General features: G+C 51.3%; 1 protein-coding gene across 1 annotated transcript in view; it reads left to right on the forward strand.

Moving 5' to 3' along the window:
• ABTB2 (ankyrin repeat and BTB domain containing 2) overlaps nucleotides 1-23,985 on the forward strand; it is a 165,326-nt gene that overhangs the window by 110,418 nt on the left and 30,923 nt on the right. The window contains exons 2-3 of the mRNA XM_029956112.1: nucleotides 11,361-11,507; nucleotides 17,621-17,834. Coding sequence (XP_029811972.1) covers nucleotides 11,361-11,507; nucleotides 17,621-17,834 — 361 coding nt within the window. The remainder of the gene's footprint in view (nucleotides 1-11,360; nucleotides 11,508-17,620; nucleotides 17,835-23,985) is intronic.

Genomic DNA, 23,985 nt, shown 5'->3' on the forward strand with positions numbered 1-23,985 from the left:
GGCCGGTAGCCAGCACATCTTGGGTCGGGGAGGGCCCTGGGGAAGGGGTTTTGCCCAAAAAGACTGATTCACTCTTTCCACCAGGTCCGCGGGCCGTCTTGGTGGGCAGATCACACGCCAGCCTTGTAAACTCACTCTGCGCTTGTCCATGTGACGTTTATAGCCCCATGGGGAGCTGGCTTTTTAATGAGCCTAATTTGAGACTGTAAGTAGGAGTTTGTAAAACAAACAGCGAGGGACTCCAGCCAAAGCCGTAAGTTGTAGTTGAAGCGCACAGGGTCATGTACAGCGCTGCAGACAGGCGGAGACCATGCTGTCCCCAAGGCAGCAGGACACAGGAGCTCCCCAAGGAGAGGCCTCCCCCCCCCCACCTGGGGAAGCAGGCTGCAAGCTCTCTTTCCCCAGAAACCTGTGGCTCCGCAAGAGCCCTTCCCACTTGGGTTCTGCATGGAGAACACTGGCAGTCCTGGGTTTCCCAGGGGGAGAAAAGGACCCGTGTGACAGGGGGCTAGGTGTCAGTGGGCCGGAGGCCCCAGCACCCCTCCTGGGAAGACAGCCCCATAGCCAGGCCTTCGAGGCCTCAGTGGGTGAGTCTCTCTCATCCAAAGACACGTGTGAGGAAACCCCACATTTTCTTGGAGATTTAATTCCTTCTTGGCGACACCTGGTCTTCAACTTAAGAAAGAGGTGGTGGGTGCTGATGTCTGTTAGGAGGGTCTATTAATAAGGTCCCGTCTCTAACAGGTGCCAGGTGGGAAGGGAAGCTCCATACCTCTCAGGTGGAGCCCTCACTTATCAGGCTCCTCTCTGAGCCGGAGCACCGGGGTTTAAAGTGAGTCAGGGGACAGTCTGCCCACTTCAAAGTCGTAATAAAGGGGTCCCTCCTGACTCACCCAAAATAATGGGCCTCTAGAATGGTGTGTGCTATAGCTGTTGAAAATGATGAGAAACATGATTGGGATGCCTGGGTGGCTCAGTTGGTTAAGCATCTAAACTTTAGCTCCAATCATGATCTCACGGTTCGTGAGTTTGAGCCGTGTGTTGGGCTCTGTGCTGACAGCTTGGAGCCTGGAGCGTGCTTCATTTTCTGTGTCTCCCTCGCTCTCTGTCCCTCTACCCCCTCTTAAAAATAAATAAACATTAAAAAAAAATGACGTAGGAACGTTACCAATTTTAAAGGTAGTCAAACATAGTTTTCACTTATTTGGGCTTAAAAATGATCCCTTGCTGCATTTTAGTTCTAAAAATAGGATCTGCTACCTCTGTCTTTGATATTCAAGTGTTTCATGCAATTGAAAGAAATGCCCAGCTTTACTGAAGTAAGAGCCCAGGCAGGAGCCCAGGTGGATTTTGGACTGCGAGGTCCCAGGGCAGAGAAGTCAGCCAGCAGAGAGGCTCCTGGTCTAGTGCCCCCTCCCATCTGTTCACATACTGCTGCCCGATGTCTCTGTCCAGTGTGCAGAGGACCTGTCACTCAATGGCTTAAACCCCTTCGGTGCCTCTGTATTGCCCTGAGGACAGAGCCCTGGCCTGTTAGACCCTTGTGACTGTGCCCTCCACCCTGGCCCCTCCCTGAGGCCTGTCACGCTCTGCCCATTGCTGCACTTGCCCTCTCAGTCCCTCCAAGGTGCTCTGGATTAGTGTCAGCGGTCAGGACCATGGCCCCGGGGCCAAATTTCAATGACACGTGTTTCCCTCTGGCCCACCAGCTAAGAGTGGATTTTACATTTTTAAATGTCTGAAAACGTTCATTAAAATAAGACTGTTTCATGACACATGAAGATGACACGAAATGTGAATCCATGTTTATAGTTCCATACATGGAACATGGCCATGAGCATTTGGTTACCTGTTGTATCGGCACATTAGACGGGCCAAGCTGAGTAGTTGTGACAGCGTTCTGCAAAGTCAAAAATATTTACTCTCTGACTCTTTACAGAAAAAGTTTACTAACCCTTGGGTTAGTACTGGCTCCAAGGATGGGTGGAGAGAGGGCAATGGTCTCCATTAGCCACCTCCCAGGCTGCGCCAAATAAACAGATAGTCTAGTACAAATAAAGTGTTTACAAATACAACTTCATGACAGGTTCCCATAGGGGCTCTCCCCAGCCTATCACGACCCCTGAACGTTTCTAAATCAACCTCTCCTCCCCCTTAGAAGACCCACCTAACCCCATCATGAGACTGGTATTTACTCATCATCAGCTGAGATGTCCCTTCCTCCAGGAAGCCTTCTTTGACCACTAAGCCTGGATAGTGTGGCTTGGACACTCCTCCTTTGTGCTGACTCTAGCCCTTTTCACACAATATTGACTTGGCTGGTATACCATCTACCCTCCTTCCCTAGACTGTAAACATCAAGAGGGCAGGGAACATGTCTGTTCACTTTTCTATCCCCCGAGAAGAGCTGCTTCCGCACTTGGTTAGGCCATCTGTAAATAGCTGTTGCATAAATGAGTGAGCAGATGAATACAGAACAAACCCTTCTATGTAAAGCATGACTCTTCATCAGCATGGACCACAGTGGTCTTTAGGGAAATAAAGGGATAGATTGGCTTTGGGTTCATCCCTTCCTCCTAATGGTGGTAAGTACTTTTATATGGTATCTGATGGCTTTACGCCCTGGGAATTAGTGAAGCTATTTATAAGAATATCCCCATTTACTACATGCTTACTATGTGTCAGGCATTTTGCTAAATGCTCACTTTACCTCTTCTAATCCTCAATCCTGAGAACTAGGAGCTATTATTAAGCCGTTTACACAGATGTGCAAATTGAGTTTCAGAGATGTTAGGTAACTAGTTCAAGGTCACACAGCTAATAAGATTCAGAGCCGGGTTTTAAACCTTCTTCTCTCTGACTCATGCTATTAAATCATCTAGAGACTCTAATAGTCAAAACCCTTTGGAATAGGACCCAAAGCCAACTGAAGCAGGTTATGTTTGTTAGACGAACTCTAGCATAGTAAATTTCTGACTAATGTAGTCATGATCTGTTAATAAATGCCTTGGCCATCTGCCCAGGACCTTGTGATATTTGCCTCTTTTTTTTAACCCCCAAGGGGTGGCTTGTACGTGTTTTGGGTACTTGGCTCATTTATCCCTCTCCTCCCCTCTAGACTGACACTTGGAGACTTGTCTGTTCCCCTCTTTTCCTGCTGGCAGCACTGCTCTCTAACAGGAGATGTGGCTCAGGAACCACTCCTGGTTCGAGCTTTGCCTCCTCTCCCACCCCCATGCCCACCAGTCCCCCCAGGCCAACACCCGCAGCCCGAGGCTCCTTTTCTGGGAGTGATTCCCCTGGCTGTCCCTGTCCTCAGGTACCAACATACTGCAGCCTGCACCTGTCGCGGCAGGTGCTGGGGGTCTAGGCCGCCATGTGGCTGCATTGTGATCAGCAGTAGGACACAGCTGGGCTGAGTACTGGCAGGATGCTCCAGGAAGTACCACTGGTGACACAGCCCTTGAGTCACCAAAAGTCCCGGCCAGGTGAAGGTGCTGGTTCTCAGAGCAGATTCTTGGAAAGAGGCGCGTAGACAAAATTGTACCTCCTCATTAGCAACGCAGAACTGTTTCTGCCTGGATTTCTTCCAAAAGGAATATCCTTTCCTCTTACCTTTTTCTTTTTTTTTGGTAGTAATATTTCTATAAAACAACCATGTTTTTCTTTTATTTACCTTTTTTTTTTTTGCCTCCGTGAACTCATAATGGTTTCACAATGGTTTTGTTTTTATTAAAAATACAGGTGGTCATTATTTAATCCATAGAAAGAACAGTATGAAGAATAATGGAGAAAAAAAGTCATCTAAAATTCTCCCATGCAGAAATAACTGTCTTTTTATTCACTTGTTTTCTCATATAAAAATTTAATTTTCAGTAAATAAATTTCTGCCACATTTGAAGTTAGAGATATTCCTTTGCTCAGAAGGAACATTGGTCATCCTCCTCATGCTCTAAGATTATCCCTCCTTCCCCACCCCCATTTTCCTAATAACAATAACATTTTACTATGCCAATACATCATATTCATTGTAAAAAAGGTTCAGAAAGCATGGTAATTCAAACATTTTTATAACCATCACTCTTAACTTGGTGGCTATGTGCATTGATGGGGGGAAGGGCTGGTATTTTAGGGTGATGACTGTGTGTGTGTGAGCACCCATGCGTGCTGAGTATGTTCCCTTTATACAAAAGTGGCCCTGTGTTGGCCTTGGCTCACAGGAACTGTGGCGCTCACCCACTGTGGGTCAAGGACAGCATTAGACAAAGGACCACGGTCATGTGGTGGCTTCTTTTTTTAAGGGGCGGCGGTTCCAAGACTCACGCTTCCTGGTCACTCAAGTTCTTGGTGTGTTACATCAATACTTTGCAGAGAGGCCACCCAGAATCTCTTAAAAAGTATTCTAAACACCATGGAAATGTTTTTCCACGGGAAAAAGCTCAGTAGGTCACTGTGAGTTTTCTGCTTCGTGCTGCGCAGTGTTGTGACTATTGCTGGTTTTTCCAGAGTTCACCTTTAGGTTTAATTTCCTGAAATTGATCTGCTTGGTTACTCTGGCTTTATTTCACTCTCTTGCAAAGAGGGGAAATGGCAATGAACAGACTTCATTTTATTACGCTTTTTTACTCAAAAAAAATTAAGCAGCAATCTGTGATCTCTGCTAGTTGATTCCTTTACAGACTCCCAGCACGCATCCTCTGGGTCTGTGACAGAACTGACAGGTACCTTAATGAAACAAGTGGCCAGAATGCCAGTGAGCCAGCATCCCTTGTGGAGATTCTGGGGTCACCCCTGCTATTTTATTGGGCTGTTGTTGTTTTTTGGTAGCCCCACTCTCCCCCCATGAATCCTCACCATGCTTGGAGCCCGCCCCCCCCCCACCAGAATTGGGTGAGTCAGCCCTGAGGTCACAGATCCTGCTGCCAGCTGGAGGGGGAGGGGCAGCCCCAAGGCCAACCTTGCCCCCCACACCTGGCATGCCAGGCCCTGGACTCTCACAGCTTCCAAAGGGAGGTGAGCTCCAGCCCAGAATTCATGGTGAGGTTTGCTTTTTATCATCTTTTTTTAAAGAGAATCAGGCTATCCTGGCAATGAGCACGTTGTACTTAAGCAGACTTTCATCTTGCCCTTGGTTCTCTGGCCCCTACCTCCCCAGGCAGTCATAAATGTGCCTTCTTATTTTACTGTTTAATAGTGAGTGAGCTCCTGGTCCCCTGGGCACGACTTAACTGGAAGACTGTCTTTAGCCAGTGGTGTTTCTGATGTTTCTGATAACTTAGCCAGAGTAAGGTGTTAACCAGAGCACAATTATGTTTGCTTTTAATTTCCTGACCCTGAAGAAGAAGGGAAAGTGCACTGCTAATCGGACTGGTGAGTGGAGAAGGAAACGTCCTGTCCCCAGGCTTGAATGGGGCGAGCTGCATGTGAGAGGCAGTTGTGCATGGTGCTTACCAGTGTGGATTCCAGCGTTGGACAGGCTGGATCAGAATCCCACCTCTGCCATTTTCTAGCTTAGTGACCTTAGCCAAGTGACCCGGCCATCAGTGTGCCTCATTGGTAAGCGGAGCTAGTAATAGTATTAGCTACTGGCTACTAGAAATAAGACCACTGCTGGGTTCTTCGTGTGAATTCCGCCCACTCCTGGCATAGAGTACCACTCCCTACGGGGCAGCCCATCTACATGCATTATTAAGCCATGATTAAAACCTGCTACCCAAACTCAGACCACACTCCTCCCTCCCAATCTCTCATCTTCTCCCAACTGAACTTTTGGAACTCACAGTATCATGGTCTCCTCTTCAGTTGGGTCCTGGCCAAGAGTTAGATGAGGTTTCAGTTATTCCTGATGAACCCTTTTTACATGGATGACTGACAGTTCACCAGGTTTTTTCTTCTTGTTTCCTTCCTCTTCCCCTTGCCTCAACACCCACCCCCAACCTTAGAATGTCAGGAGAAATGCCACTCGGTGCAGTTTTTCTAGAATTGACTGTCCTCACACTCCATTTGGGTCTCTCTGAAAACTAGTCATGCTTTAACTTTTCAGCACTTTGTTTCAGGATGACTAATATCCAACCCTGGGCATTAAACGTGCTATATATAAAATTCCAGATCAGAGAATGGAAACACTTCTTAAAAAGTAAAGAAGTGTTGGATTGTGTGGGCTATTTGGAAATCGTTCAGCGGGGCAATATAATTTTTATTTTCAGAAGCTTATGGATTGAACCCCGCCCAAGCTTCCAGTTCCTAAGAAAACCAGTAGAATACACCCTGCCAAGTTTCCTCACAAGGGCAATAAAAGAGTAATCCTCTGCATCCCAGTTTTCAGTTTAAAGAAACAGGAGACAGGCGGTGGCCTCTGCCATCTTCACCAGTGAGCTTCCCCGAGCAGGTTGCTAGTGAGTCCGGTGGGCAGTGGCACGGGCACGGGCAGGAGAGAGTGCTACACACGCAGGCTGGCACATGTATCTGGGCCCAATGTAAAAGGACATTTACAGGTCTGGGGAGAGCCTGGTAATAGCCTGTTGAGTTGAGGGGACAGTTATATTACAGTCTTGATGGTGTTTTTGATGACTGGTCAGAAAAGCTCACCCATAAATCTATCCAGTTTTCACACACACAAGAGGACATCTTCTTTACCTTTAAAACTGAGGTGTGTGCTACGGAGGGATGCTAGAGCTGAGGGGGAAATTAAACCATAGGAAATAGTAACTGTTTGTTCCCACTGTTGACAGTTCAAAAGTTAAAGAGTGGAATGAAAGCAGGGGGGAAAAGGTTTGGGAGGCTGCACTTCAGTGCCTGAGCACACCCAGAGGCCAGAATGCAGGATCTGGGTGCTGGAGAAGGCTCAAGAAACTACTGACTCTCCTCGAGAACAGAATGAAATCCCCATTGATTTGGCCTTTAGACTAAGCCCTGCTTCTGAAAACCCTGAGCACTGAAAGTCTGGTTTGTCAACCCAGTGTGCAGTCCATCTGCTTCTGGCTTGGGGTTTGCTTGGCAGGCGGGGCAGGGGCGCTGGCAAGCTGCAAACTGAAACCCAGGTTGATTCCTGGTTGGCAACCCCTGGCAAGAAGACGGGTTCCCAGGCCTCCGCCAGCTTTCCATGTAACTCAAGGGCACCCTCTCTGGGTGCTGGTGGAGAATCACTTGGGAAGAAAAGGCGTTGCTTTTCCAAACCCAGGGCTGGTGCAGAGCCAGGTGACCAAACTCACAAAACAGCTTGGAGAAATGGGGAACAGATATGCGTAGGCTTCTTAGCTCTGCTGATTTCCTGGGAGGTGCTGGGGAATTCCCCCATTCGCTGGCAGAATTGTTTTCATGCTTAAATTTCAGAGAAAGAAAATTCTTCTTACCTGTGGAAAGGCACTTCAGTGGCCTTGTAGTGGGGCAGTGGGGAGTCACGGAAGAGGAACCAAGCCAGACTAAGTAAGAGGACTGACCGGAGTAAATGCTGGCAGCGATGGGACAGGACTGGTGGGGGGACACAGGAGAGGAGACTGCTACAGTATCGGGTGAAGGGAGACAGTGGCCCGAACTGAGGTCCTGCCTGTGGCAGATTTTTGAGACGCTGAAGTGGTAAAAGCGTCAAGGCTTGCGGTTGATCGGATGCGTGCAGGAGGAGGAGGGAGGCTTGATAAGGATGACTCACAGACTGTCCTTGTGCAATTGGGTGGATGTGGTGCTGTGCTCAGGAGGGACGGTGGAGGAGGCAGCCGTGGCTTTAGGGGATGAGATAATGAGTTCCGAGATTCAGGAGTTGGGCAACCACGTCGAGAAAAATCGAGCACGGGAAGATTATGGTTCCATGCTTAGATTGAGAAATGTAGAGGCTTCACCTACAGTCAAAGCACACCCAAGTGGAACATGGTTTCCACAAAAATGCTGATTTTATAGAAGGTAAAGGATAACTCGGTCATACTTACATTTCCTGCTGTCCCCAGACTCAGTAGGTCATGTCGCAGTAATGATCTGAGTTGATGCCTGTGGATTTTCTCTGTAACTTTCACAGACTTCAGCAGGATTGATCAGGGATGTCCTTGTGAAATGATCAAGGGAAGCATTCCAACATGACTGAAATAAACAATGTTCCTAAAGATTTTACTAAATGGAAAAAAGAGAGAGATGCTCTTTCTGTGTGTGTATGTGTGTATATGTGTGTGTGTGTGTATATGTGTGTGTGTGTGTGTGTGTGAGAGTGAGTGTGTGTGTGTTTTAAAATCCCTTTTTCCAGAATGACCTTGCCCTGGGCCCCTATCATAAAGCTGGGAATGTGTGGGGAGCAAAAAAGGCACTGAGGTTTTAAGAGAACATAAAGATTTTCCATCTCAACAGAGAGCTGCTGAGGAAAAGGCTTATATGAATTTCAGATTGACATAAAAAAGGCTTTTGTAGGGGCAGATGCGGAAGACAAGTGGTGGAGCTGAGTTCTGGAAAGATCCAAGGGAATCAGAGGACAGCCTCCATCTGTGGACTTCCATGGGCCGCCTCCAGGGATCCTTGGCAAGAGGTGCCTAGAGACCCGTTGAAAGGAAAGTCTTATTTCTGGATCTTAGTTTCTCTTTCCTCCTGTCAAACCCCAGGACCCGAACAGAATGGAACCCCTCTTCTCACAAATCTCCCAGCGTCATTTAAAGGACAGGGTGGCCACAGTTAGGCCACAATTTCATTTCAGTAGCTTGAGACTCAAGAGATTGATATTCTAGCACCAGTCTGTTTCTGACCCTCAGTAACCTTGGGCATGTCTTCCGGGGCCTGTTTTCTCATCTGTAAGATGGGTGCAGAGCCATCATGGAGTGTGGGGAATTCAGTGTGATCGTGCATGTGGGGTTGTCACAGCCTGGCCTACGGTAAGCCCTCACTGGAAGTCAGACGTGGCTGTTCTGGGTAATGACTGCCCCACCTCCCTGCTGGAAGAGTACATTGCTCAACGTTAAATGTCTCTTAAAAGCAAAAGGTACTATGCAAAAGCTCTGATGCCATCAATTATTATTATAATAATAGGTTCGTAATTACCATTGCCACAATATTAAGTGAAAGCCCCATTGCTGGGTGATGACTAGGAAGATAGGAACCATTATTAATGGAGCTGCCGGCTCCTGTTACTAGATCCATTGACATAATATTTCTCTCTGGGAATCCTTTGACAAATCAGCTGAATTTCCTATTCCCTTGCCCTTAGCACTGTAAATTTGATCCACATGTCCCCAGTGTTGTTTCTGTAGATTCATAATGAAGAAGGGAGGGGGAACAGAGCCTACACAGGACCCATGGATGCATGGAAACTCTCCCAAATGTTGGGGCTGTCTGTGGGTTAGAGCTTGTAGAGTGAGTGTGTGTGTGTGTGTGTGTGTGTGTGTGTGTGTGTGTGTTAGAGGGGTTGCAGATTCCCTTTCATTTTACTTGTTTTAATGCTCGGAGCCAGCTCTCCCTAATGTGTTTGGGTACGCAGCCATCAGAGTTCCTGCTCTGGGGAACAGGGCTGGGGGGCAAGGGGAGCCCAACTGTGCCCTCCCCCTCCTTCCACTGGGAAGCCTGCTTTGAGGAAATGCTCTAATGTCCTGTCTTGCTGTGTCAGCACCAGATGTGATGGGAAGGGCCACTGCCATCCTGGAGGGGTGAAGAGGGACTCGGGCAGTGAGGCAGCACAGGGCAGGGAGGCTGGGTCAGGGGAAGGGCAAGCGAGGAAGGCAGGGCTGACTGTCAGCTGAGCCTGCAGAGTGGTCAGAGACCTCTGCCAGGTCTGGGCAGAGGAAGAGTGTCATGTGTATTTGCCCCATGGGAGACAAACACACATGACACAGCAGGAGGGCTTCCTGGGGGAACCAGGCAGCAGTGAGACAGCAGTACCGGCAAATGCACAGCCTGCTGATCTGGGGTAGCCACGGGTGAGCCTTGGTGGTGCGCTCATTGGGTGTGGGCTAATGAGAGGTGTTAAGTGTACACATTTGAGGGCCCATCAGATCCGGATTCAAATCCTAGCTCTGCCACAGACTTGAACAAGTTATTCAAACTCTCTGAACATCAGTCCCCTGATAATCTGAAATGGGGACAGCAGTGCCTGCCTTGTAGAAAGAATAAATTAGTGAAAATTAAGCCTACATTCATTCCCAGCACGTCGCAAAAATGATAGCGACAGCCCCCAGCAGAGCATTTCCTCCGAGCTTCACACTGGGGCAGCATTCCCACCTGATGCCTCATCAGTCCTCACGGCCACACTGTGAGCAAGGTGCTCTTCTTCTCTGGGCCTAACACGCAAGAAGTCCGGGGCACAGAGAAGTGCAGTAAGCGGCCCGAGATCACACCGCTGGTTAAGTGACAGAGCCAGACTCGGGAGCCCAAGCGTTCCAGCTCCAGAGCCCCGTCTTCGCCGCGCTGTTCCCCTGCCTATGGCTGTCGCCATCCTCATTACATTTCCGTGTTTGGGACAGGGAATTCTAACCCTGATTTGGCCACAGCCCAGGGGCTCTCCAGACATCTCAAGGAATTTTAAGAGATATTTCCAAAAGTGACTGATTATATTCCAGTGGGTATTTTTCTTTTAAATTAAAAAAAAAGTTCAGAGAGTGTCAGACAAAGATGCATTGATCACAGAAACGGCAGTTACCAAAGGTTGGGAATCTCTGTGGCCACATGCTCTTAAGAACCAACATGTAATTTTTAGCCAGTCTGATCTTGCTTTTCTGGTGCTTTCTAAGAAGCCACATAGTGAGTTGGAGCTATGTACAGGCTGTCACCCTCTGGGATTGATTCTGACAGCCCTGCCCCTCTGGTGCCGAAGTGCTAATGAAAAACACTAATTGGACTTGGCCAGTGGCTGGGATGTATCCCCTCCTTGGACTGGAGAAGACAGCATCTCCTCCCCTGTGGTGTGTCCCCGTCCCCTTCTTGGCAGGAAGAGGAAAAGGGACAGCATGGGGATGTGAGAGGACTGGGGGGGTGATCCTCCCTTTGGGTGGGCATGGTGGACATTTCGATCCACTGAGGCCCATGAAGGCAAAGTCAGGTCTCTTTGTCACCCCAGCACCCTGAATGGAGCACAATGGGCCAAGGGAGGCGCTCTAAATATGCAGCAAGAGTAGTGAAGTGAAGTGACGGAGAAGTGAAGGAGTGAATGACTTCCCGTGTGGCCCATGAGCTTGTGGAGGCCAGTCCTTGTGCAGCTCCAAGAAACCACATCTACAAGGGGGGCCCTCCTCAGTCTGGCTTCTGCAGAAGTCAGATATCCTCAACTGCAGCTTTGAGATGTGCCCACTGACCCCGCCCCCACCCCCGCCCCCGCCGGCTCTGCTGGCAGCTGCAGGGCTGGGTCCGTGGACCTTTGCTTCCTTCCTGAACTTACCTGTCTGCCTATTTCCACACAGGTGTCCTCTCTCTCCCTGCGTACTTCAGTCCTTACAATGGTGGGTCCCTGGGCCATGACGAGCGAGCCGATGCATACGCTCAGCTGGAGCTCCGGACCCTGGAGCAGTCCCTCCTGGCCACCTGCGTGGGAAGCATCTCTGAGCTGAGTAAGTGTGGGGTGTCCCAGTCTAGCTGGCTCTGAGGGAGAGGTTGGGGAAGAGCTCGCCTTCTGGATTCTGGCCTCCTCCCCTTCCTCCACATATCTTGCCTTCTCTGCAAGCCAGATCCTTCTGGGCCGGAGAGTGCAAACTGATGGCCCACAAACATGCATGGTTTGGTTGGCCTGTGGGCCCGATCATAGGCAAATCTGGACTTCTGGTTTCTCTTGAAACATCAGATGACCATTCCTGCATGGCAGCAATCGGGGGAGCCTGTGTTCCCTACGCGGTCATTTACCTCAGTGTTTTACAGCCTGCATTTATAACTATTATTCTTCCTTAAAAGAAAGCACCCCCTGAAATGTCAGTGTAGAAAATAGAAGATAGAAACAGAGCTCCTCTGGCGGAAGGGAGGTTGTGGTGGCGTGGCCTCAGCCCTGCAGTGGCCCTGGGCTTCTCCCAGGATCTCCGCGCTCTGTGGAGCACAGGAGGAAACCCCTTGGTCTAGGTCATTACCATTTGGCAGCTGCTAGCAAAGAGTGTGTTAGGCAAGAAATCTCATGCATCTCCTGATCTCTCTCTCTGTCTCTCCCCCCCCCCACATCCCCCAATTTTTAAGAAATCAAACTGCCTACTCCTCCTTAGTTCTCCCTTGCACCAGGGGACCACTGGGTTGTGGGCGGTCCCACTTACAGGGGCAGAAGTGCATGGCGTGGCAGCAGGTGGAGTTTCCCTCTGCTCTCGCCTCTCCCATTTCTGACTTCTTGGAGCTCTCTGAATGGTGAATGACAACCTTTTTGCTTCTTCAAGACATAGCTTCCTCCTTTCCTCCCTCCTTCCATCCTTCCTCTCCCTTGCCAGAGCAGGAAAGAAAGTGCCTAGTTCAAGGTCGCAGAGCAGATTTGTAATAGAGCTGGGAGAGAAGCAGGACTTCCAGCTGTCTGTCTCCTGGGGGTGCCGCAGTGGTCAGGTCGGGTGCATAGCTGCCCCGGGACCCTGAGGGAAGTGGGCTCAGGTATATCTGCCTTAAGTGGCCACCCTTCGAATAGCTTCGGGCTGCGGGCTTCCTAGATGTGGCCAGCAGCTCGGCCACTGGCATCTCAGACAGCTGAGACCAGGATCGGAGTCTGATCCTTTGCCTTTGACCATGGCAGCTTCTGGGCGTTATTACAGTCCACGGGCAGGCAAAGGGAAGGCCATTCAGAAACTTTCCTCAAGGGAAGGGCTTGTCCTCATTCTGCCCTTAATATTCAGCCGCTGTTGGTTCTTCCTTTTATAAATAGCCTGTTTTAGTTTGTCCCTTTTGCCACCTCCACTCCTATCAACTCAGTCCAAACTGGAGCTGTGTCAGACACCACCCATCTGCTCAGTATCCCTCCATCCCCACACCCCCTAGCTTCCCAGCTCGCTCAGTGAAATCCCAAATCCCCACCATAGCCCAGGATCCAATATATGACCTGGCTTCTTTGCCTACTACTCTGCTCTTGGTCATGGTGCTCCAGCCACCCTGGCCTCCTGGCCAGGATTCTCCCACCCCAGGGCCTTTGCACTAGCTGTCCCCCCTGCCTGTGACCATTTCCCCCAGATACCCAAATATGTTTGTCCTTCATTATCTTCAAATCTCTGCCCAAATGATACTTTATTAGGCCTTTCCTGAGCACCCGCTTCTCATCTCTGTCTCCCTTCTTACGACTTCATTTCATTCTAAGCACTGGTCACCACTTAACACATATCGTATATTTACTTGTAAATAATATGTCATCTCTTTCATTCTGACTAGGATGTCGACTTCGTGAGGATCGACTTTCTCTGTTTTGGTCCCTGTTGTACTGTATTCCCGTGATTAGAATAGTACATGATCATGTGTGAGTGAGTGAGTGAGTGTGTGTGTGTGTGTGTGTGTGTGTGTGTGTGTGTGTGTGTAGAGGGATGAGTTCTGGATGGTCCAGTGTTTTCCTCCTGAAGCCCACCAGGCCCGGTCCCCAGCCTGGCCTAGCCGGCCCTTGGGGCAAAGAGAAGAGGCCCCCCAGCATCTTTCCCCGGATGAGGGAACAGGCTGAGTCATGTGCCGTGTTGCCCCACCGCCCTCGCCCTGAAACCAGGGTTTTTGTGAACCCACTCTGCAGGAGGGAGGAGACAAAGGTGGAGGCAGATAATGCAGATTTTCTGAAACCGAAGAACTTAATGAGGCTAGTGATACTTGGCACTGAGCTCCTTGGACCTAAAAGTTTACCCCAGGTTTAACATGCATTAACTACCCTGCACCTGAGCCAGGGCCGGCCTGCCGTGGGTTTAGACGTGTCTTTCTTGTGTCAGGCCCAGCTGCATAGAGAACTTAGGCACCTGTATGTCTCTCTGTCCCTTTCTCCCCGTGAAAATGTAAATGGGAGGGAATACTGGATAAACAAAACTAAACTTTTCTTTTTAAAGGGTAGTCAGATGGCGGAGGCCTCATCTTGAAGGCAGAGTTGCATTCCAGGCTCTTGCCTGCTGTTTTCAGTTGAGGGCTCATAATGAGGTTGGACAGACCAGAAACCTGCAGCACCTCTCACCAAGGCTCTCGTGGTTAGCCAGCAGTGAGGCCTTGCTGTTCCGTGCCTGCTGGGCATTTCTGGGCTTCAGACTGAGGTTTCATCGAGCTTAGGATCAGCTGCTTCTCAAGCACAAGGGCATTTCTGAAGCAGCTGAGCTCCCACCTGCACTAAAGCAAGAGTGTTGTCTAGTCTGGGCCATGGCTTCTCGAATCAGCCGTGCTGACGGGCCAGGGAATCTGTGTCCCCACTCTAAAATCTGACTGAAACTTCTATAAAATACAATGAAAATGAATATTTTAAAAAATGAAATCAAAGACATGTAAAACTCAAGCCAATTTGTAAAAAGAATTTTAGACCTAAATCACTCTGTCAAATTATGTGACACTTTTTAAAAGTTTTATATTTGTTTAGTTTTGAGAGAGTGTGAGAGCACAGGAGGGGCAGAAAGAAAGGGAGACACAGAATCCAAAGCAGGCTCCAGGCTCTGAGCTGTCAGCACAGAGCCCGATGCGGGGCTTGAACTCACGAACCGCAAGAGCATGACCTGAACCAAAGTTGGATGCTTAACCGACTGAGCCACCCAGGCGCCCCAACTCTGAGACTGTTTTAAAGCTCACTCTCAATTTCTAGAATTAACTTGTTATGATCCAGTAAAACAAAACAAAACAAAACAGTAACAAAATAGTAACACAGTTTTCAGACTGTCCCAGTGTGCAGACCACACTTTGTGGAGCAGTGGCCAAGAGCATGTGCCTGGGATGCAGAGTCCCCAGGTCAAGTTTTGGCTGGTTCACTTACCACCATTTAATGTCAGCAAGACTGTTTTCTTGTTTGTAAAACGGAAATACCACCCTCACAGGTGGTCATGCAGATTAAATGAGATTTAATCTACGTCTTCCCCACTCTCAAGCCTAGAAAATTTAAGGGGGCTGGGAGGAAAACCACCCCCGGGACAGTGCCCAAAGCGAGCTGTTGCAGAACCGTGTGAGTTTTTAGACGCCTGACCTGAGTTGTCTGCAGGCACCTGCTTCTTGGTCTGCGAGAGCCTGACGCACACTGCAAGGCCTACGGTGGAGGGTCTGGGACCACCGTTCCCAGCTGCCACGCTGCTGCCATTGTCCCCCGAAACTTTGGAAGGCCGCGCTCGGTACCTGACTTTCCTTAAGGAACACTTAAGAGTCACGTCCACTTCTTACTTTTTTCCATGATTTTCTTGCCTGCATCCTGGCTGGGAATGTGCTGCCAAAAGGGTTCTACACCAATAACAATAAAATAATCATGAACACAACAAACGATACTAGCTTCTACCTTGTCGAGCCTTTGAAACATTTCCACAAGGTGTCTCTCTCTCTCTCTCTCTCTCTCTCTCTCTCTCTCTCTCTCTCTCTCATGCGATCAGGGGCTCTCTGACTTCTACCCCTGGCCCAGTGACCCTGCCAAAAGTTACAGCATTTCGACCTGGAGAAATGAAAGCCAAGTTTCAACTTCTTGAAGCCGAGATAGCTGTACAGCTAGCTGCTGGGAGGCAGGTTGGCCTGGGGATTGTCCAGGCCAGTTTCTGCCGCCCAGGAGCCCGAGAGCAGGGTTGGGAGCTGGCACTGCAGGGCTCAGACTCCTCCTCTCCTGGGAAATGTGGGGCAAGGCTTGATGGCTTGGGAAAACCTGGAAGCAAAGGCACGGGAGGTGACCCGGAGAAGAGAGGAATAATAGTAATAGGACAGGAATAGTAATGCTGTTGCAGTTCAGTTCATCTTTCCCGGATACTCTGTGCCAAGCATCATGTTACGTGCTTCACATTTATTATTTATTTGAATCCTGAAAATGTTGAGGTGCATTACAATAGTTTCATTTTACAGATGAGGACATAGAGACTCTAGTGAGAAACTTATGTAAGGCACAGGGTTGGAAGTACCAGAGCCCTGACTGGAAGCCAGGAGCATCTGACTTGAGTCTGTGCTCTCACCCGCTAACCTGGTGATTCTCTCACCTCACGGGACATTAGATTCACCAGGGGTGCTTTTACAAGATAGGATGCGTAGGTCCTGTCCCAGACCCATTAGAGCAGAGTGTTAAGGATGGGAGCTGGGCATCCGCACGTCACCGCTCTCAGCCGCTCCAGGGAGACAAGCGAGGAGCAGAGTCAGGTGCGGAAAGAGGAAGGAGGGAGGAGGTGGGGTGGGGGCACAGGGCTCCCTTTCCTAGTGGAGATCTCCAGTTCCAGGGGTGTCATTTTCCCTTGCTGAGGCTGTCCCAGGAGCACTTGGCCACTGATGGACCTATGCAGGGCCCCCAGAAGCTGTATTTTAAAATGAGATGAATGTGTAAGGCTAGTTTTTTTATTCTGTAAGTGTCTGCTGAGCACCTGGTATGCGGTAGACCCTGTGCAGGGGTTAAGATGCAGTGGGACAGAGAGTCAGACTCACAGAAGCCATAGAATGAAGGCCGACTGAATAAATGACCCGGTTCTACCATGCATTGAATGGCTCTTCTCTTCACCAGGTTGAAACCCGCTTGTTTTTCTCGGCTTAGGGCCAGCCTCATCCAGAGGCACTGCCACAGGTGGGGGGGAGCTGGCCCACAGGGGAGTCCCCCCCCCTAGTTTTCAGGCCTGAAGAGAATGCAAGGGTGACACTTTTCCCAGAAGAGCGAGGCCGCAGGTGCCTGGGGCTGTTTGGCCCATCCTTTCTCAGCATTGTGGCTTCACACAATGATGGGACATTTCCTGTCCCAGGCCAGCGGGATGTTGAAAAGACTTGACTTGGGCTGAAACGGCGGCGGCACAGGATATGGAGACCCAAGGACCCCACAGACTTCAGTGGGTCAGGCCTGGGTCACAGTTCAGTTTGGGGACCTTAGAGTCAGAGGTCTGCATTCAAATGTAAACTCTACTGTTTACTAGCCTTTGGACCTTGACTGGTTAAGTTCTGTACACCATGGCCTCCCAGTGACTAGGGGCCCTAGGCCAGGAGGGCATCAGTACGTGTTTGTTTACCAGAGAAGCCTCCATTTCTTCACCTGCACAATGGGGATAATGCTTGACCCCAGCATTTTAAGGATCAAATTAAACCCCGTTTGTAGGAAATCGAACACTCAGCACATAGTGAGTGCCCAGCAGTGGTGCTGATGGTAGTGTTACCTGATGTGTTGGAGACAGAGGTTCCTTCCCTGCTGAAGGACCTGGGCTTTGCCCAGGACAGCATGGGGCAGTCACCTCCCTGCTGGGTGTCACACCCTGGCGCTGGGTGTCACAGGCTGAGCCTCCCTGTGCACAGAGAGCCACGGGGTGGTGGAGGGAGTGGGAATGTTGAAAAAGAAACCACATTAGCATAAGTTCTGGAGGAGATGGTCCTGCCAAGCCTTTTTAGTTCAGCTGTTAAGACAAAACCGGCAGTGAAAGGAAAACTAACTTGTTCCTGTGTGTCTGGGTGACAGCCTCCGCCTCCTCCGCCTCTTGGCTCTGGGTAGACAGTAATTAGGCACCCAGGCCAGGGGAGCAGTTTCCCATTAGCTACAAGTAGCCCTGGAAGAATGCGGGCCTTGAACTCAGACTTTTTCTTTGCTGTGTCTCCCTTCTGCCCTCCCCGCCAGGTGACCTGGTCTCCCGTGCCATGCATCACATGCAGGGGCGCCACCCGCTGTGTCCTGGCTCCAGCCCCGCCCGCCAGGCCCGCCAGCCCCCCCAGCCCATCACCTGGTCCCCCGATGCCCTCCACACGCTCTACTACTTCCTGCGGTGTCCACAGATGGAGTCCATGGAGAACCCCAACCTGGACCCCCCAAGGATGGCTCTGAACAATGAACGGTAGGGGTCTCCCTTGGTCTGCACACTGGGGGGGGGGCAGGGGGCACACTGCCCAAGGTGCTGACTGACTGACTGACCGACCCACTGGCCCCAGCCTGCGTGCCTCTGAGGAAGCGGCCGATATGGCACAGTGGCAATTCACATGAGTCAAGGCCCGGCCCTGGTGTGTGGGGGCACTTGTCACCCAGGGTGGAGGCGGCTGGAGTCTCTGAGGCTCACAATGGGTTTTGACTTCCATCTCTGATTTTCCAGCTCTAGTGCTCACCTCCTGGGCTCTCTGAAACCCACTTGCCTCTTTTATAAAAACAGGTATTCATGCATTCCTGGAAAGGAGGTAGTGAGAATGGAGTGAACCAGGGCTCTGACAGTGTCTGACAGTGTCTGGGCGGTACCTGGGTCTCAGTCAGTGGTGGCTGTCACCTCCTCTCATCATGATGATGCCACCATTCTCCTCGTTGTTGGTGGGGGTCTGAGGCATGCTGTGCCCCATCCCTTCACGTCACCGACAAGAATGGCATGCCTCTGGCACGTAAGTGGTTGAATAGCCCCAGGATTCCGGCCTGCTGCACTTGCTATGGGAGCCTAACCCTTCCCCATCTGGGAGCAGGGTTGCTAAGAACAGATGTGAAGGTTTTACACTACACAAGGGGACCCACTGAGGGGCACAAGTAGGAGACAAGCAAAGAGTCACATCAGCCTGCAGACAGGGTGCCTTTTTTAACTGATCTTAGAGGGCTGCTTATAAAATTTTTTCTCCCAAGAGAGAATCCTTCTTTATAATTTTCCTAGAACATCATATATGGTGACATGAGCCTCATCTGGAGGCCAACATGGCTGCTCGCTAGCTCGGTCCATGGGCTCAAGAGTTGTGTGCTTGTGGTTCTCACGGCTGCTCCACAGGCCGCCCACCCCTCCAGTGCCCCCACAGTCACAGGAAGCAAAGGTGCAGCACACCCCAGTTCGTTCAAAATAGCCATCGTGAAACACGGGAAATCCTGTGGACGTGTGGCAAACCTGGCGAGCTGGGAATGCAGTGGTCTGGGCGCAGACCTCCTGGGCCTCAGCCTCCCCTGCTGTAAACAGAGGGGTGCCAATGACACCGTCGTAAGGATTGAATAATGATCGTCGACATTTACTGAGGATATACTATGTGCAAGGTGCTGTGCTGAGTACTTTACAGGTGAACACTCATTGGTGTACACGTGGGAGACAGGCTTGCTTCACAGCCCCCTTTTACAGATGAGTAAATGGAGGCAGGAAGAGATTTGATAACTTGCCAGGGCCACATAGGCTCTACTCACGACCACCGCACACACAGTACTGTCTTTGATTACAGGAGACATACAGCAGTAACGGCCCAGTGCACACATGTCGTAGATTCCCAGTAAATGCTACCGCTGCTGTTATTGTGACTGGTGTCATTGCTGGATCACCTCTGTCTTCGAGGTGGACGGTGAATGCAGGGCCAAGGGAGGTCACTCTGGGCCTGACACTGAGCAAGAAGGCAGCAGGTGGAGGCCGCCGGCTTCCTGACGAAGCGTCCAGCTGGGAGGTGGAACCAGAGCCTAGGCCCAAAGCCCCAGCTATTTCTGCTTTGTGGAGAAATGGTTGTGGTTTCCAGAGCTGGCTGGGAAGGAGAAAGGGCAAGGGAAACATGTTGCGGCTGGGGCAGCTTGCTCATTGTTGGTGAGGTCCTGAGGGTGCTAGACGGGGCCCGATCACCCCAGCGGAGGTGGCTGGGAGACGATGAGCCTTCTTTGGGCCACTGGCCTGGCCTAGGCTGCTTGGCCCTCTGGCTGTGGCCGTGGCTGTTGGCTGTGGGGCAGACCAGGGAGGGGCCTCTCTGCAGGCGTTGGGCCCAGAACCCCTTGGATATCTTTGTGGCTGCCCTCTGGCTTTCTCCCAGATGGCCCCCAGCCCCCAGTGTTCTACAGCACAGCACCAGAGTTCCCGTGTGACCTGGGTCATTGTCTGTATACAATTGTGATTGCTGAGCTTCAGTGATGGTGTGCACACGTGTGTGTGTTTACATAGCTCATCATTTAAAAACCACACTGTCTGTGGCACAAAAAACAATTGGTAGCTAAGGCATTTTTCCATGAATCATTTCAAATGAGTATTAGATGCATGAGAAATTGGAACCACAATTAGGAAAAAAGTATGCAAACATTCGAGATTTGGGCACTAAAAGGAGGACACCCTAAAAATACCCAGACTGGCAGACAGCCTGACAACTGTCTGGTGGCCCAGCTCTGGGCTGCTGAAGTGGATTCCACGGCACATGGACCCACAGTGGCGAGGCAGGCCCGGCTGGCCCTACCCAGGCCCGCTGAGCCCACGCTCCACTGCGTACTGGGCCACCAGAGCTCTGGGGAAGATCTCTCCTTGCCCAAAAGGAACTGGAGTTTTTGCTAGGGCGCCAGTGGGGCCCTGGCTTTGTGAGTCTGGGGGTGGCTGTCTGTGTCTTTCTCCCCCTGGACCCCTGCTTGATTGACTCTTGAAGCCTCTCCCTCTGTTCCATGTCAGGAGTGTGGGGGCCAGGTCCACCTAGCCAGAGTCAGTGGGGCCTCTGACAGCCAGCGTGATGCGGTATGCTGTCCCAGAGGCCCCCGTTCAGGGTTTGGATGGCTTGGGGATTTCCGGATCATTGGGATTTAGCGACCTTTCCCACTGCCTGCTCACGTGGGCTAAGGAGCCGAGTGTGGTGGTATGGGTTTGGCCACACGGCAGCCCCGATGCTGCCCCTCAAGCTGTGCTGATTTCTGCTCTGAGGAAATTAGTCTTCTTCCTTCGCACAGCGGGGCTGTGTGACCCCATCTGTGCCGATGAAGGGTGGGCCATGTGTCCCCCCCTCCTGTGTGAAGGTCATCGCGGCCTTTCCTGCCAAGCAGAGTGCTGCCTCTACACTGCTCATCGGGGCTTTTGTATCCCCCCAGAAGGGACCCTGCTCCCCAAGGAAGAGCAGCGCTGGGAGGAGGGAGCCCAGAAAGAGTAAGAACTCAGGGTGGGCGAGCGGACCGCTTTGCAAGGGACGAGGGACAAGGGACGGGCCCACACTCTCACAGGCTTGTGCGTACTGCAAGGGGAGCCGGCAGCCCCGGGAAAAGCCCTCGGGCTTTGGTGCCAAGGCCTGGACTCAGGTCCAGCCTCCCACGAGGGCCCCTCCACACTTCCGACTCCTCGCCTGTAAAGTGGGGAGGATGGAGTGAGATAACACACACACAGTGGCAGCTCTGCCTTCTAGAGGGCGTTTCTACACACTGGTGTTTCTTTTCTGCCCCACAGATCAGCAAAGTCGGTGCTAGCACTACCTCCATTTTTTAAAAATTTTATTTAAGTTTATTTATTTATTCTGACAGAGAGCACAAATGGGGGAGGAACAGAGAGAGAGAGAGAGAGAGAAAGTCCCAAGCAGGCTCCACCCTGTCAGCGCAGAGCCCAACACAGGTCTCAAACTCACTAACACAAGATGATGACCCAAGCCGAAATCAAATTGGCCACTTAACTGACTGAGCCACCAGGATTACCTCCATTTTACAGATGAGGGCAGGAGACCAGAGGGGGCACTGCTGCTAAGTGACTGGGCAGGGATTTGAACCAGGTCCCTCCTACCTGACAGCCCTTGCCCTTGATGGTGCCAGGCTACAACTGTCCCACCCGGCTGCTGAGACCTGGTCCTAAAGCTCTCAGGACAACCCCGGGTGGGTCTTGGCCTTGGGGGCCACCTCCACTGGGGCCATTGTAGCCCCACCTGCCTCCCATTCCCAGGACACCTCCCCTGCCACCCCGGGAGAGCCTCGCAGACGGAGCCTCCCTGTACCCTCCCTGGGCGCCTTTCTTTCAACCAGCTTTGCATCATAGACACCGCGAGGCACAAGGCAGGGTCTCAAACACAGGATTAGTCACAGCTGCTGCCCTGCAGGGCATGTCATCACCCGAGACCAGGCTTGAAAAGTGAAAGAACTTTCTGTCAGAGATCCAGGGTTGCCCATGGAGATGGGGGAGCCTCATTCCCCCGGGGTCTGGGGGAGAATGGACAGCCATCTGGCTAAGTGTGGTCCCTGCTAGTCACGCCTGGAGGCAGAGGGATGAGCTGGCTGAAATAGCCTCCTGGGTGGAAGATACCTCCTTGGCCATCATGCTTCTGGGGGCGAGGAGTCTGGGAAGTGGGGAGACAGGTTGTGAGGACACACAGGAGCAGCAAGAGACCTGTCAGCTTACCAACAAATTTCCGGGAGAAGGCATCAGTAAGCAGGGCACACGGGGGAGACAGACACAGTCCGAGGTGCAGAGGGAGCTGATGTACACAGGAGGAGAACTGATTTTCTGTTCAGCCTCAGGGGCTGGAGGGCCGGGCTCAGCAGGTGGCATTCCCAAGTGCACCTGATCTGAGAGCAGCAGAGAAACCGGGCCTTTGAGAGATATTCGGGAATACTAGATACGACGCAGGCCATGGGTCCACAAAGCAGTGTGTTTGCTCAAGCCCCTTCCCTCTCCCTAGTCCCACACTCCCTTTGTGGAGGGAGTGTCCTCAGGACACTAAGCCAGGACAGTTGTAGCCTGGCACCATCAAGGGCAAGGGCTGTCAGGTAGGAGGGAGCCTCGCCAGTCTGATTTGAGATGGAGCCTGGAAATGTCTGGTGTCCTGATTTCCTAGCCTGCCAGAGCCGTATCTGAGGAGGGAACCGCTATTTAGAAACATGCCTTTGAGATCCGACTTGCCACTCACTGATTTTAGAGCCTTTGGCCAGTTGATCCCTACAAAGCTTAGGCTCCACAGACCACGGACATGTGGTCATTACAGCCACTTGTAAAGTGTGAGGTCTCAAGGAATTAATGTTCCTAACACTTCCAGAATAGTACCTGGGACACAGTAAGTGCCAGACATCCACTGCTATGATTACTCATGTGACCATTTGTACATGGCAGAGGGAACGGCATGCAGAGACCTCGAGGTGGGAGAGAACGTGGTACCTAGGAGAGACAGATAGTGGCAGCGTGGCAGAACCAGAGAACAGAAGTCGTGGTACAGGGTGACTCGTGCACCGGGCTTGTGGCCTGGAGGGCCCTGGCCCCGTCATCCAGCTCCATGCTTTCTGTGGTTGGCTGGTTTCCCTTGCCCACTCGATGCCCGGCCCCCTCTGAGGGTGAGGGGAGCAGACGGCACCAGGATGCCCTTCCTCCTCTGTTTGCCGTGGTGCCAGGATCCACCCCAATGCCCCAGCCTAGAGCGTGCTGGCTTGTGGCTCTGCACCCGCAGACAGGCTCAGGAGGCACGAGGGCCCCGTAGGGCAGGTTTGGTGGTCATCTGAGAGCACAGGCCCCATAGCGCTCATTCTGCTGAGACCACAGGGCCTGCTCGGAGGTCGAAACCGTTGTCCAGGTGAGATCCCGGAAGTAGGTAGTGTGCGTCTGGCCCAGCTCTTGGCCGCTCTGCTCCATGTCATGCTAGTCAAGAAGCTTCCAGCAAGTATGTGCAAAGAATTGGAAGCGACGGAGCCAGTAAAGGCGCCGGCCATCACAGGTCCCACCGACTCCACCAGAAGTTGCTCAGCTGTGGTTTTAGGTGCTGAGGAGGCAGAACAAGTCTCCAGGAGCCTCTCAGGTCATCCTGGCAGTGTTCTCTCTGCTGCCTTCCAGCAGTAAGAGTGTCAGCTCATTGTTCTAGGCCTCAGTCTCCTCATCAGTAAAATGGTGAAGGTAAGATGGCAATAAATGAGATAGTATCGTGAAGCGCATAGCTCAGTGCCTGGTGCATAGCAAGTGCTTATTAAGCGGTGGCTGCCACCCTCCTCCCCAGTACTACAATGGTCATAAACATGCTTAGATGACATGTTTGACAGAGTAGGCTGCCTTCATTGGCCCGGAATGACATTTCTTAAAGTGTGACTGTCAGGGGGCATCTCTGTTAGTAACACGGTTCTGCTGGTACTAACCTGACCACTACCACTACCACAGACCTGTGACTGGTACTGTCACCACCGCTACAAACACTGCTGTGACTGATGACAGCCACATCCAGGGGGCACACATACAGAGACAGATACTGTCTCAAATGCTCTACTCACTAACTCACCTTTCTCCCTGTATTTCTGGGGATCAGTGGGGAAGGGATATTAGAGAATTATGAAGAACCGCTTACATGACTGAG

The sequence above is a fragment of the Suricata suricatta genome, chromosome 11, assembly GCF_006229205.1.
Source record: "Suricata suricatta isolate VVHF042 chromosome 11, meerkat_22Aug2017_6uvM2_HiC, whole genome shotgun sequence".
Lineage (NCBI taxonomy): Eukaryota > Metazoa > Chordata > Mammalia > Carnivora > Herpestidae > Suricata > Suricata suricatta.